The sequence below is a fragment of the Zophobas morio genome, unplaced genomic scaffold, assembly GCF_036711695.1.
Source record: "Zophobas morio isolate AGI-343-1 ecotype UQ-CSIRO unplaced genomic scaffold, CSIRO_AGI_Zmor_V1 ptg000046l, whole genome shotgun sequence".
Classification (NCBI taxonomy): Eukaryota; Metazoa; Arthropoda; class Insecta; order Coleoptera; family Tenebrionidae; genus Zophobas; species Zophobas morio.
The window spans coordinates 2,937,476-2,953,537 of NW_026972151.1; the positions used below are offsets into that span (position 1 = coordinate 2,937,476).

Here is a 16,062-nt window from a genome sequence, read left to right on the forward strand (position 1 = left end):
ATAATGAAATCGTGTTACTTCCGTTACAAAGTGTTTGCAAATAATTAATAATTGTGATTAAGCCTTCCTTTAACATTAGAGAGTATAAAAAAATATAACTGTCACAATTTGCCGTTAGGAAAAACGCATTACGTAAATTTGACAATAATGGGCTACGACGTGTGCGTAAGGGCTCAAAGTAACATCCGTCAAGGGAGAAATTTTTGGATAATCATCGCACGATACACTTAGGTATATTATGGCCAGAATATATCTCATTAATTTGGTATCCTTGAAGCAAATTACTAATGCCAAAAAGTGTTTAAAAAAGCATAGAAATACATAGTTTTTTTCTTCTTGTGTATCGTGATACAAGTCTCAATAAATAATAAAGTAACTATTAAATGTTCAAAAGCATTATATAGGTTATAGGTTTTGTTTGTAATTTTTGAAGTAAGTGTTGCATTTTCACGAAAATTGCAATCTAACGAGGATTTTACATTGTTTTGTCAGCAGGAATTTCCAATTTAGAGGAAAAGATAAAAAGTGTAAGAGATTAAATATTTTGTCTCACTTTTTTCGTAAAAAAAATACGCAATCATGTGACATCTTTATTATTTAAAGCCGAAAGATCGTCTCCCTAAAAGAAGGTAAATGAGATAGGGATTACGACCGATCTTTTTAAGCAGCCGTAGAATAATAAACTCACGTCTTTGGCAAAGCCGAATTTTCTCCGTTTCATGTGGGCGGCTTAACTTAAATAACGTAAAAGTGCCATTTTAACGACTAAATGCAACAATATCGTTAAAATTACGTCAAAAAAATTTGATAGTGGCTTTGGTTCTAATATTTGAACTGAAAGCGCAAATTGCCATTTAACTTGGACTTACGTTTTTGTGGCGACCAACTGTGATTGTGGATTAATCCTGATTTTGTCGTTATATCTAACGCAATGACAAAATTTTCTTGAATGGCGTGGAGGTTGCACGCCAGCCCTATCATTCAGGGAGTAACGTGCCGGTAAAAGTTTACGCAAGAAGGTGGAACAAACGTGTCACAGGAAGTTCTCCAGACTGGATAAGTTTTAAATTATGCGTATATTTCCGCTGCGTCTCGCTGAATTATGGTTTTAGTAGACTTATGAACGTCTTAAATTAAAAAGTATCGCGTTGGCATATAAACATTTTTTTTTTCGTTAAGCGTTTTATTTTAAAGTTGTTGAATTTGATATTCACTTTTTCGTAGTTAGCTGATAACTTGCTGGCGCCCTTAAAAGCAAAATTTCTCTCTCCGTGGAAATTAATGGGTGACAACATGTTAATTTATTATTTTCCCACTTGTAAAAAACCGCCGCACATTTAACTTTTAGTTGGACAAAAAAACCCCTAACAAGCCCGCTGATTGCCCCATTCTAAATGAACATATCATAAACTACATCTTTGTGCGTAGGGGGTGCAATTTATGCCACAAATAAAACACAGTTTAAATAGAACCTAATTTCCTATAAACGGTCGCAAATTTAACAAGCGCTTTATCCCTCCCATTCATAAATTTTTCAAACGTCCCATAATGGCACTCCAGATAGGATCTTTCGGTTGTGCCGGACATTTTTTCATTCTCGTCGACCGTTACGTTGACTCTTTAATTTTTTCTCTTCATTCTCATAACGCCAACCCTCAATTAGAAAAGCCGAGACGGACGCAAATCACCACTCCTCCTTACATCACAGATTCGATGTCGTTCCGGGGTCGTGATTGTTCACGATTACTAATTTTCCGAGCGACGCCTCTGAAGGAATCGCCTGTTTCCTGAAGCAGCGTTTTAGGGGACGCTCTGGTAATGAATAGGCAGAAAGTAGATCTTTTTGTAATGGGCAATTTGGGGACGAGTTAGGGTGATATAGGCTTTTTTTGACTTTGAGAGATGAGGCGGTAAAAATATACAATTTATAATTAAATGCAACTTGTAACATGTACTCGTAGTAGTAGTAACTGTGCCCGTTCTTCGTTATAAACGTTCCACTTTAAACAGATATTCCTCGCACGAGCTGTCAAAAAACTTTAAGTTTCCAGATTCGAAGTGTGTTACGACCTCTTATAATGCTTCCAAGAGTGAGATTGAAGGTCTATGATTTAGCCATTTACGAGTCTCTAAAGTCTATTGATAATTCACTTGTGCTGGAAATGCGTCTTATTCGTCCAGTAATGATTTTTCTTGGGTTTTAGTACTGGCTGGCGGCCAAGTTTTAACGCTGGATTTTCAACGAAATCCATTACTTATTTTGGTAAAATGAATGCTTGACTTTGATATGGGTAATAAAAAGTACTTTGTGTCACAATATTTGGTAATGGAAGTTTGTGCAGAAAAACATTGAAGTTTGATTTTTATACACGTTTTATTCAAATTGATGGTTCGAAAAGCCTTGTTTGTTAGATTTTTTGTTTATTACGTCTGCAAGTTGTAAAAACCAAAATTTGTGAACAGCAATTTAATTCTAAAGAGGGATTTAAGAGTAAATTCAAAGAGAATGATAATGGACAATGTAACAAATCAGAAAGTAACAAGAAACTTTGATAAAAAGACACTATGAAAGAGCGAGAGTTATCAAAAAATACTAGATAATATACCGTGTTAGGGATAACAAAAGAGAGCAAAAAGTAAATGCCTTACCTAAAGTAAAATTCTTTTAATTTATTTGGCAAGGTTCTACAACACCTACCCAAAATTAAAAGAGTCCTATTGTAAGGTTTCTCCACTACCTCTCTCTGCCAACTAGGGAGAAGAAAGAATTGAACGATGTTTCTTTATTGTTAAATATCTCTAAATTCTGAAAAGATATTTAAAACTTTACCATTATCAACTCTTGAACCACATTTCGCTTGAATCTACCTAACTTAAAATAACAGAACAGAATGCTGATTGACTCTCTTGTTTGCCCAGTATATTTTCTGGTACAGTGTTTACAATTAATTTTGTATAACAAATTTCCGAATTTCCACTTGGCCCTACTTAATCTTTCACGTTGTCTAAAAGATTTTAAAAACTCGGTCCGGAAGTGTAAATTACTTTCAAGCCGAGTTTGTTGAAAACTTTTTTTAACCCCTTAGTAATTGAAGGGTAAAATGAAAGTGAAGTAAAACATGACTTCTTCGCTTTTTCTTTTTCTGTTGAGCAAAAAAGGCAGAGACTAGCCATCTTCTATTAACAGCAGTGAAAGGAGTGTTCAATAATATAGCATACTGCATTATTGTTTTTTTTTATTCTTCATATACTCTTAAATTAATTGTTAAGGATTTTCGTAAATCTTGAAAATTGTATTTATTCTCCATGGTGTTGAAAAAATTACCCGCTGAACTGAAAAGTATTCTGTTTTATAAACAACATCCATTGATTTACTAAAATTTAAGGAATAAATGAGTAGTATTAAAACGAGTACAATATAATAGAACAAAATAAAATTAAAATGACAATAATAACTTCATATTAAAAGATTAGTCGAAAGTTGTTTCGACAGAACTTCCCTCGCTTCTGAAGTACAATGAAACATATCCAGCATTTTCAAACGGGTGGACCCTCAGAAGCGTCCGTCATCGTTTCTATGTCATAGTCATAGTGAAATTTTCTGCATACGACGGGTACCTGTACCTATTTAGATTCATTCGCATTCGTACTAGCGTGTTGACCAGTTTACTTAAGTTTATGTTTCCGTGTTATTGTTTGCGATTTATAAAAATAAATTTATAAACCACCCCCTTCCAAAGTGTGCTTGTTACGCTACTGACTGACAGTCCGTTGTCAGATTCTGATGACTCACCATGTTGAACTTCCTTCAACACTAGGTAATAACAATCTGACGCTCAAGTGTTTATTTATATGTATACATCAAAAGAATGTCACGTAGAAATTAGTATGATTTGAATGAGTTTGTCTTCTCAAAACACAGGACTAAAATTATTAATTAAACCACAATCGAACAAAATATTCTAAACAACAAAGAAATTGATCAATGAGTCAATTTACTTTATTGACTCCGTTTTCTTGGAAAATTTTGGGAATACAACACTGTTATTTTTAGTAATTCACTGCACCAATCCGAGCTGATATATGTGTCCTTGCAAAAATGTTGATGACGTCATCACAAAATTGTGTAAAGAAAAAACTCAACTCGAATGCTGGATTTGCTTCATTGTAGTTCATAAACGAGGGAAGTTCTGTCACAACTTTCGACCAATTTTTGGATACCTATGATAAATCTACCTAAGATCTCAAGAAATCTGTGAAAAAGTTAAAAGAACATTAGGTAACTGGCTGTGCGATATTTATACAAGGGGACTATAAAAAATTGTATATCAATTTGGCTTTGAAATTTTGTAAATTTTTCAGCCTCCTTGCAGATTGACAATTTGTATAATAGTTTTAACTTTGGTTTATATAATACTATGATATCTCTTTCTAAGTCTCTGTTGCATGAATGAAATCAGAAAAGCTAGAAAAGAGTAACTGAACTAATTATTGGCAATATTGCACAAACATTATTGTAAAGTAATTGTGATTAAATGTCAAGGTGGATTCATAAACCACACGTGCAGGAAACCACACGTCCAGGAGTATACATTATTTTATAAAATCTAAATATGTGTATAATGTTTAATATACAAAATTTTGTGGGGATGTACTATGATATGATATCTACACTTCCAAAAATACGTATAAAATTTGACAGACGGTCGGAAACGGAAGACCTATTTTTCTTACTCTAGGGCTCCTGAATCGTAGAGAAAACTTGATAGTAGCCCGATGGATTCTATACAGTACTTCCTTAGCTTACGTTTGTAGTAAAAATTATTAAAAAAAATCAAAATATATTGTAATAAAACATTTACATTAATTGAGATTTGACTTCACGGCATTCCCTACATTGAGGTATCAATTTTTCGCGGTTTATTGTGATTTCATCTTTTGAATTGTTTACGTGATAAAAATCAGTTCTTTTCAGAACTATGGGTGAGTTTTGCTGTTTACAATATTTTTACCGAAAATGGCGTTTTCTGAACAACACAAAATATTCATGGCTAAATGTCTTACTACAGAAATAGTCTAAAAGTACATGGAATTTGGATTATGTATGGAAGATTTTCGAAAAAAATCCCTAATTTTGCCCTTGAGTAAAGACTTAGTTATCAGTTATCACAAAATTTAAACGTCTGTTTAAAACATTTCCGAGAAAATAAATCTGTGACACGAAAACCTGGAAGCGGCCGTCCAAAGGAGCGACTCCTGAATGTTGTTGTTCCACTAATTTAAGAAGAAAAAAACCTGGTGAAAGGAAAGCAAATTACAAGGATCTATTTTTAGATAAAAAAACAGATTTTTGTTCACAACTATGCACGTAAAATCTATTTAATATGCAAAACAAGTTTAAAATAGTTTAGATATATGCCGACTTTTTCATACTCAACTGTTTTATTAAATTTTGTGCACATCAGTATAAAAAAGCTGACAAAACCCATCACACTGGTGAAAAAATTTGTCGAAAATTATATTCATGCTCTAAATAAATTCTCCCCGTAGCTTCGCGCTATAATCATCACCATCAACCGACAAAAACGCAAAAACTTTTTAATAATCGCCCGGAAGACGACATCGGAATTATCTCAAACGCCACTAATTAATTCCCCCAAGATCGAAAAAATTAAAATCTGGCTTCCCTAATCCTCGCGCAAATCCTCCGATATTGACGTTACAATCAGGCCACTCTCCTCTCTTTTCCAGTCGATTCCCTAATTAATTCCCTGTTTGTACCCGTTGATCTCGTCGCACAAATTGAAATTTAGCGATTGGAAAAGTTCGACTTTTTGAAGACGACACGAATATCTATAGAACCGTCGTAATCTCTTCACGTCGACTTCACAAATACACGGGACGATCAATCGATGATGCGTAGGGGGATGAAAAACATACCCTTTTTCGGCGGTCCTAAGGAAAAAATTAAGGTTAACGGCGTCGTATACTGTGCGAACGTCAGAACTGGATTTATCCGGACCTAACAAAAGAATTAATAGGAGAGATGTCTAAATGTTGGCAAACAATGAGGGGCAAGGATGGAGAACTGACAGACGACGTTCCAAATGGTGAAATGGCATGTATGACACGACATATGGAGCAATATTTCGTGGAGCTGTGGCAATATGGAGGTGATTTTTTTTTGTTTGTAGGGAATTAATTCGTCAACTTCAGGAAGTGAGCATTTGACGCTTTCCGATTGTGAAATTCGTGCGGAAAAGAAAAATCAATCAGAGGTGTGTATTGAAAGTGAGTTAATTTTTCCTAACCAACAACATTACCTACAATAATTATTTTATAGTATGTATATAGCATGGCTTTCATAAATGTTCGGTATACTAGTGACCTATGAAATTTAAATATGTTGCAGATTTGCTTGTTTTGATAAATTAAAAACAAATTTAATTAAAATGTCATTGGACGGAATAATTATGACATTTGAAAAATTCGAAAAAAGATACATGATAATCTAAGAACTCGAGTTCCAGCGTATGCCCACGTAAAGTTAAACGATTAACATTAGTGTTATCAATTTTAAGAATTTTCATTTTACACATTAGCCTGCTTCAGAAGTTGCTTGTCACTTCTAGATAAAATATTGTAGTGACAGAAAATGGAAAACGAAAGATTCAGCAATACCGAGAAGTTAGATATGATACTCATTTACGAAAAATGTAGACGAAATAGAAGACAATCCAGAACATTATACGAAGAAAGATTTCCGGAGAGACAACAACCAAGTTGGGTGTTTCAAAAAGAAACGCACAGTCTTTTCACGAAAAACGGCAACAGATGAAGAACATACGTTAATGTCTTGGGGAGGATTAATGTGGATCCTCACATTTCCATCAGGCAAATAGGCGTAAAAACGAATATTTTAAAATCCTTTGTAGAAAGAATTTTAAAAACGACCAAATATCATGATATTCATGATTAATTGATTACAAAATTCATTTACATCAAGATTTAGTACCACCTGATTTTGAAAGAAGATGGGTATTTATTGCTTGGCTAACGGAGGCACGTGAAGAGGGTATCATACATAAGAAATATTTTATGATCAGATGAATCTCGTTCTAATAATAATGAAATTGTGAATCGACATAATGGCCATTACTGGGCTTCAGAAAATACTGACTGGTTAAGAGAAACTACTTAATTTGCAACACATTTGGGGTACCAACGAATTTATTTGGAATTTCTTGTAAACGAACTTCTTGTGTTATTAGATGTTCCACTAGTCGTGAGAGAAAGAATGTATTTCCAGCAAGATGGTGGAGCACCACACAACGCGTGAATAATAACAGATAATTTGAATGATAAATTTCTTCATAGATGGGTTGGCAAAAATGGAACAATTCGGTGGCCTGACCCATAACCGTCCCGGGCGACGCCTATGGGTTTTTCTAGTATGTGTGTCGATGAAGGGTGACTCATCGACGGCCGAGCAGCAGGCGCATAAAGACAAGTCGGGAGCCGGTTACCGGAAGTCTCGAAGCGGCAGTCGCGATGGATATTCGAGAAAGACCTCGATCGGAGAAGTATGGGTTTAAATAGAGGCGACGGTCGAGAACGGATTATTCAGTTAGTTGAGTCAAGAGACGTTGCGCCGGAATTATTTTATAGTTATTAGTCGTGTAAATTCGAGTTAGTAAGAAATAGTTAAATTGTTGAGTTTTTACCTACGCCGGATTTCAATCACCCGTACAACGTAACAGTACGTTCAAATTGTCATACATAAAATGTTAACTACATTTATCACGTTTAACCTTGTGGTCGCATTATTTTCTAGGTTTTGAAGTGAAAGGTTCCTTAGGCGTACATCGCACACAGTTTTGAAGTGAAAAATTGTAGGCTTCGGAATGAAACGCTCATTCGAGTAAACACGGATTGCCGAGTGATTCAAGGAAAGCAATCAACTGTGCGCATGTCACTGCACTGCCTTTACTAAGCCGCCTTCCTCTGGCCGAATTTAATAATTCTTGATCACATCACGTTAAGAAGCCCTCTATTTGTAATTTTGCGCAAAATGGGCATGCAACGCCAGCTGTAGAGTGCACGACCGAATTCAATAAGTCTCAGTCATATGGCTAAACCCATGGAGGTAGAATGACAAGAGCTGGAGCATGCTGTATTGAAATGTCAAAGGAGCCCCACGCAAGAGCCATTTATGACCCTTTCCGAACCACATCGGGAACGGTCGGTCGACAGCGCAGGATCAGAGGCGTGGTGTTGGATTTAAAATAAGTACATAGGTAGTAAAAACGTCGTACTATTTGCTTAATTAGGGTACAAAAACAAAAATATTTATTACACCGTAAAAATTGAAGTAACTTTTACTGCTGCCGCTTTCATATTCATCTTATTAAATTATATTTGTGTTTTGCGTCTAGTACCCGGCAAACGCTTTTCAGCTCGGCGCTGGAACAATGCGTTTCTCGGAGGAGTTGGAAGAGCCATTTATGACCCCACGCGAAAGCGCGATACCATACACTTTTTCAAACTATCGTCCCTCCTCTCATTTTACCTACGTGTTAAAAACAACTCACCTATTGGAGAGTTTGTGTAACAGAATGTGAAGCGGAAAATGGACAAATAATAATCATAATAGTTGCCATCTGCATCTCACCTCGTCAAAGTGTAAATAAAATCTTCGTATTCATTCAGAAAAATTTGCGCATTTCAACAACAGCAGTGCTGCTCAGTCGACACTTACTTCAGTTACGGATGATTTTGAGTGAGGATCTCAATGTGTATTTCCCAAAAGACAAATCAAACCTTTAACTGATTTTTGAAAAACCACACTGAATTTACTCAAATGAGAGTACAATAAAATGTGGGACTACAAACGACGTTTTTTTTTAGTAATTTCGACAGATTTCAATCAAAATTATTTATCTCTTAGTTTAATTACCAGCAGCGCATTGTTTCTTTTTTAGATTTTGATAAAGATTTTGACATTTATAGCATATTTTATTACTTCGAATTAATTAGGATCGCGGTAGAAGTTTCCACTTTGGCTGTGCGGTGTTAACCACACTCGTCTATTTATTTGGTTGAATTTCAAAAATTTTAATGCACTTTTTCCCTTCTAAATTATATGGTATGTAGATCACGTTTTCGGAGTGAAAGATATGTGTTCTGGGGTAAACAGATTTGTTTGCATTTGTTACTGTTATAAACGTTCGAGAAACATTTTCGTGTTTGTTTTTCCATCAAATCTACATCACGCCACCATGCCAAACCGTGAAGTTCTCCCTCTATTTTTTTTTATTATCCTCAAACTCTTATTCCAGCGGCTAACCTAACTTAAATACGGAAGATCCCGTTTCTCGCACTTATAGGATAAGCGAAATTTAATGAATTGAAGTTGAAGTGTAAACTTTACCTATGTATATAATAAATGCTACTTTAAACTTATAAACTTGATGCTAACTCTTGTAAAGTTGCTACAAGATTACCTTGTGAAATCAGAATTAAGTGTTTTTATATTAAGATTAAAGGTAAGATGTGCTTCAAAACATCAGCAACGAACAACTATGATAAATTACATGTTGTAAATTGCGTACTGAATATTGTTAAACTTATTACCAATAAGGGGAAAATTGGTGATCACTTAGGCAGGGGAGGCCGGTGCCAGGGGGCACAAGGGCACATGCTCCCCAAAAGTACAAGGTCTACAAACACACAATATTTAAAAAATTATCCGGAAATTTGTGTCATAATTATCAAAACTAATTTTTTATCTCGCTCCACTTGTATAAAATGTATCAAAACTTACATCTGAAGATGTTGTGTCATGGATATATATGTTATTGCTGATGAGGTGTTGATAAAAGCGGAGACGGAGACCAAATCATGGCTCATTTAAACGTTTTGTTTACACCGTTGCTATGGAAACCGTGCGTCTAGTTGCGGTATTGGGGTGGAATCGAATCCTGTTCCGACGAACAATAAAATACGTATATATAATTTGGATAGATGGAGTGTAATGCTAACAATAGCAGTACTATATTTCCAGATTTTCTGCAAAATTGTGTTCACCATTCTTGATTTAATCAAAATAAATTCTCATTTTTTTATTTTTTTTGTCATTCTGTATAAACAATTCTAAATAAGATTTTGCATTGGTACAGACTCATTAATCTAATTGCATATTGTTTCTGCTTCTTTGATAATTTGCCTAATTTTTTGAATGTAGAAAAATATTTCTTATTAGTATTATACAATTAAAGAACAAACGAGATTTTCTTAATACAAAAAATTGGTTTAGTTACTTACACCCCCTGAAGTATAGTCCAACAAATTTAACTTTTTCAAAAAATTATAAACTTAAAATAGTTTAACATAGAGATATGAATGGACTGCTATATTGCTCGGAAAAAGAAATGGATATACCAGAAATCGAAGCGCGGTTTCTTCAAATGCAAAGCTAATGTGGTTTTTAAAACCAGCTCTCTGTGAGAAATATTGAATAATAAAAATTATAGCAATAACAAATAAAATCAAAGCAAATTCATAAACCCCAAATACAGGAGTATGTGATTTTATAAATTCTATATGGCATGCACTAAGCAAAATTTTTAGATGACGTCATGAAATTGTTGTGGGGATGATTAGGCAATTTTTTTACACGATGTCCACAACACACATCTAAATATGACAAAAGCGGTTTAGTAATTTCGGAGATTATGTGTCTAATAAACATCGACACAAGTGAATTGACTATAGACGGAAACGGGGTACCTATATTTTCGTAGTCTAGGAGTCAGGGAATGTCGAGAAATCACGAAGGTAACCATTCGGCGGATGGTCCCTATTTCAATGCTTCCTTAGCTTAACCTCGAGCAGTAAAAACACTCTTGAGTGTCCTAATGTAAAATGTTTAAAAATAAGAATTGTAGGACCATGGGTACAACAATAATTTTCAGTTGTATAATTATTGTATATTTTCTTACTAAAAATTTTGCATCAAATGTTGTTCTTATTTATTCTCTTTTCCCAAGTTGCTACTTCATTGCACCTGAAAATACTTACCACCGTTTTGTAAAACAACGCAACAAGAGCTCCCCATTTCTTTGCGTAAGTAAATAAATGTCTTGGGGAGAGTTCGGATCACTACATTACGTTTTATTTTACAAAAAATTTTGTTTACAAACTTTTATATTCACTCTGGAGTCGTTTCCAGTCCTACTGAGCAAGTGTGGTTAAACCATTTCATATTGTAACAAAGATCGGAACTGAAAGGACATAGGAGTAGGACTGAGTTGCTTGATGGATTACTACACTGCTTGATAGAAAACAAAGCTTTACCAACGGTGCTAAAGTCATACTTTATTATGTATGTCTTATTTCATAATTCCATTACTGGCGGAATTAAAAGTTAAAAACACAAAGTTTTAATATTTAAAAGGTGTTCATACCCTTTATTGTAATTAAGTAATATATGGGATTAAATTTATTCCAAATGTTAAATCAGTAGCTTTTGATTACATTGAACCAACTCAAATACATTTATGACATACCCGGAAGAAGTGTTATATTTTGACTATTTTAAGTGTTTTTAATAAAAGCTGTAAAACGCTCTTTCTGCTTTCATAAAATAACGTTACTACACGTAAATAATCAGCATTGCGCAAAACTTACCATAAACAAGCAACTAACAATTTACTGTGGTGTTTAACCGCAAAAAATGTGTTTATTTTCATTTAAGTTTTATTTTTTATAACATAAGATATGAAGCATTTATACGACCAGTTATACAGTTGCATGTAGTATTTGTCGTGCGTCCTTGGGCATTTAGTAAAATGCACATAAAGTGATACGCGGCACGCTTCCATGATCTAATTCGACCCTATAGTTATTTATGGAGACCTTGTATTTCAGATACGAAATAGTTAGGATTTTGTTGGCTAGTTCATGAATATGTCAGCGCCAAAATGTTCCCTTCACTGTATTTAGTTTAACGTTAGCACAAATGCGTGAAATGCTTGATGCTTTTAAGCGAAATTACTACAAAGTTGGGTGGAACTAAGTGGCGATACATTTCCATACACGATGAAAATTACAATTAGTGATGCAAAGCTGTAACGATGTTGCATAAAGGTTAATAAAGTCAATGACTTTTGCCATTTGCTGTGTTAGAATACACACGAAATTACCACCATTATATCGTAGGTGTAGTAACGTTTTAATCTGGTGCGACATTTGTAACAAATTAACCCAAATGCGTTGTTAACGTAACAGAACAGAAAATCGTGTTATAAACATTTAATTCTCTTATTACTTTACCATACTTTGTAGTTATGTTTTTTACAACACTGCCATATTCTGCCACAGTTTTTAACACCTTCTCTGTGAACAACGTGTTTTTATACACACAACTAACACAATTAGTATTCAATACCTTCTTCTTAATCCGACGTTTCATCACAACCACATCAACATAACTCTCGCACAACTCCCCTTAATTAAATGCAAACCGATTTAACACCTCTAGTTTGATGTCATTAAGTCGACGAAGTGGCTGCGTTTAAGACAACCCGTCTCAATATCCCCGAATTAATACCTCTCTGGTTCAGAACCGAGCGAAAACCTGACGCTGAAAAGCTCCTTTTTATTTTTCTGTTCCAAAAAGGAAATGAGTTTAATTATTGGGACGGGCGTTCCAGAAAATCCAATGGATAACGGAAGTGGAAAGCGTCCGCAGACCGACACTACCCAACGGGATTTCGCGGACAAGTGAAATCCCGCACAGAGAAGACCGCATTGTTACACAGTAATTATTAATTAAATCCTAAAGAGATGACTACACCGATGAATCATTGAAAGACTAGGCGAAAGTGTGGGGAAAGTTTTAATCACTAGCCGAAAGAGTATGCGGGAAAGGGATGGCCGAATTAATTCTTTTTTGCGCTAGCGACCTGGTTTTATTTGTTCCCAGTTTGTTTGCTGCAGCGGAAATCGGCTTAAGTAGGTCGCTGTTGAGCGCAAAAAATAAAACAGAACTATTATGATGTTCTCCTACGAACTAGGACTACTTCAACCCTTGAACAGCAACTCTCGACCAGACATGGGGTATTTTGAATTTCCCGCGCTAACAAAAATGAGTACAAAAAAGATACAGACCTAACCTGACCTTACCTAACTTTATCTTAGTTCAACCGCTTAATTCTATACATGTGTCTTTCAAACTTAAACTTTTCAGAACTACATTTAAAATATTTGGACCGTCTAGAGCCAGTTTATAGCGTATTTTAATTGGCGTAGAGTTGGTCACGTGGTACTTTAATGCCACAGTGAAAATTTAATCGGAATCAAATATTTAATTGAGTTTCTGTAAACCGGCTTTAATCTTTCTGCTCCGAATGTGTGCTGATGGGGCGGTTGAGAGAATTATCTCAAAACATAAAACCCGTTGTTTATAACCACAATATTCATTTCATTATCTTTGTACAACACGTTACCTAAACTGAAAATCTTTAGTGAAGCTTAAATTAGGCGGCTATAAGCTGCGAGACGGTTAAGACGAGTAAACGAGTTCATTGCTCCACAAAGCTGTAGAAGACAAGTTCACAGAAGTATAAATTTAAATGTAAAGAAACAATAAGTCTTTAACGAGAGCATGCTTATTTGGAGAGTTGCCTAATTAAATACCTGGATTAAAGGGGTAAAGTTTGTGTTTCAAAAGTTTACTTAGTGCTTACTCTTTTAGACGCAGCGTTTACAAACTGGTTGTTTACTTAGATAAACGTGTACTACAATCTTATTTTATCCATATAATGTTAACAAGGTGTAATTTGACAATGAAATTGACATTGACAAAACAAAATTTTCCCAGATCCTTTACAAGAATTTCAAGCAACCACCTAAGCTTTTGAATGTTAAAAATTCCGCATATTAAATAATGATGGATATCTGGAGCATCATTGTGATACCGATTATAGGTCTCTCTATTGTTTTTCAAACTATTTAATTCTGATATATTACACAGACATCTGTGGAGCTGCTCAACACTATGGCATCTGATCTTTTTGTGACACACAAAAAAATTAAGAACGACCTTTGGATTATGGAAAACCGATACTTGTAGAAATATTTTTAGGAGATATACAATTTTAACCTTAGTATGCTTGATTATTTTTAAGATGGCGATTTATATTTATGCAAAAAAAATACAATGCCAACTGTAGGACAAACTCATAGTTATAACACAAGACAAATTAACAACCTTAGGTACCGTGCCGAGTACCAGATATAATATTTGTTTAAATTCTTTGAGCTACGTATTTAGGTCCAAAAATTTTCAGTAAATTGCCAACCAGGATTTGGACCTGCGAACCTTTTGCTAAGTTTGAGAAGGAACTCAAAATATTTTTAGTAGACAATGCGTTCTATAGCTTAGGAGAATTCATTAATTGAGTCTAATTATTTTCTGATGTGATTTATGATTGCTTTGTTTTTATTTGCTCATTGACGTGTCCTATGCAATTTAAATGTAGTCTTAAAGGAATAAAAATATTATTATTATTATTATTATTATTATTACTTATTCGGCTCCCCGAACAGCATCGTCAGTCCTTGATTCGTTCTTCTAACCCACAAATCTGCCTTCTATTTTCCTTCATAGATTCATTACTCTCAATATTTTTCTTTCCCAGATTTCTAATTTTTGTTCTTCTGTCAAAGTTAAAACTCATGCCTTACTTCCGTATAAAACTGAAGCGTTAATCACGGTTTTACACAAATGCAGTTTAGCTTTTCTTGGAACTAATTTAGATTTTTCAAAAGTTCTGTTTTCCTACTGGCCACCCTTTCAAATTTCGTTTCTTTCCTTTCTCCCCATTCTATTTCTTAGTCTCCCGTTTTCTCTCCTCTTTCGTGATGTGCACCCATTATCATACTCTATGACTTCTGGATTCTTAATTATGGGGGCTGATAATAGCCAGCCGGCACTTAGGCCTCGCCTTTGGGCCCATTGTACCTTCCCCAAGTCCATATCAGGGTGTTTTCCCGCTCCTCTACTCGTCAAGCCACCCAACTGCTTGGATGTACTTGAGTAATGCAGAGGGTGGAAACTCCCAGATTTTTGCCATACTAGGCCAGATGTTCCCTAGTATGGATTCCCTGTAGGAGGCTAGGGCTGGACATTCACGAAGAATGTGCTCAGCTGTTTCCTCTTCTTCATTGCATCCACGACAGATTGGGTCTGTTACCACCCCTATCGTATGTAGATGTTTGTTAAACTGGTAATGTCCCGTAAGGAATCCTATCAGTTTACGCAGTTTGTCTCTTGAAAGTGAGAGATAAAATTTCGTCAACTTACGGTCTGGTGTCGCCATACAAGCTCTACTATGCCGACAGCTGCTCAACGTCGCCCAAATCTGCTCATGGCGTCTATGGGTATATTGCTTTACGAGTTCGTTCGAGAGGACGACCGAAGGCGTGATTGCCGGTTCGGGTCCCCAGAAGGGCATGCGCGCGGCTCGCTTTGCCATCTCATCTGCCCTCTCGTTTCCTTCGTTGCCACTGTGTCCTTTGATCCAACAAGGTTCCACACTATTCCTCTGTGTTACATACCTTAGCGTTTGTCTGCACTCCCAAACCAGCCCGGATCGAACCATACAGTTGTCCAGGGCTAGTAGTGCAAACTTGCTGTCAGTAAGTATGCGTATTGATTTGTTGCCGATTTCACGTTCAGCAACGATTCTAGCTCCCAGCATTATTCCCATCAGTTCTGCTTGTAAGACAGACGTGTGGCTGCCGAAGGTACACTAATTTGTGCGTTCAGTTGTTCGGATGCCTGCTCCTGAACCACTATCTGTTTTGGCACCATCGACATAGATATCGATGTCGGCTCTTCCTTCTGAATTATCATTCATTGATATTCTATATGTCTTCTCATATATTAATTTTGTGCCCATTCGGTCACAACCCATCCTTAACAAGGGTATTCTGTTGAACGCCTCCGTTAAGATCCGAGTGTGCTTCGTTGTGCGGCCTTGTTTCTTCCATACTCCC

At 35.5% G+C, this 16,062-nt stretch overlaps 1 protein-coding gene and 1 long non-coding RNA gene across 10 annotated transcripts in view; one reads left to right on the plus strand and one right to left on the minus strand.

The window, feature by feature from the left end:
- Positions 1-16,062, plus strand: part of LOC135142399 (uncharacterized) — a 283,252-nt gene that overhangs the window by 201,909 nt on the left and 65,281 nt on the right. The gene's annotated exons all lie outside the window — the stretch shown is intronic.
- Positions 1-16,062, minus strand: part of Cngl (Cyclic nucleotide-gated ion channel-like) — a 360,771-nt gene that overhangs the window by 200,142 nt on the left and 144,567 nt on the right. Inside the window, exons 1-2 of one of the 9 annotated variants that reach the window (XM_064074092.1) lie at positions 12,449-12,482; positions 12,339-12,396 (exon numbers count right to left, since the gene is read on the minus strand). The exons of 6 other annotated variants lie outside the window; for them this stretch is intronic. Coding sequence is in view for 2 of the 3 variants with exons in the window: in XM_064074087.1 (XP_063930157.1) it covers positions 12,334-12,336 (3 nt within the window). In the remaining variant the exon portion in view is untranslated. Of the gene's footprint in view, positions 1-12,333; positions 12,406-12,448; positions 12,483-16,062 lie in introns of those variants that run through there. 2 more of the 9 variants (XM_064074087.1, XM_064074088.1) reach the window with 2 other exon arrangements.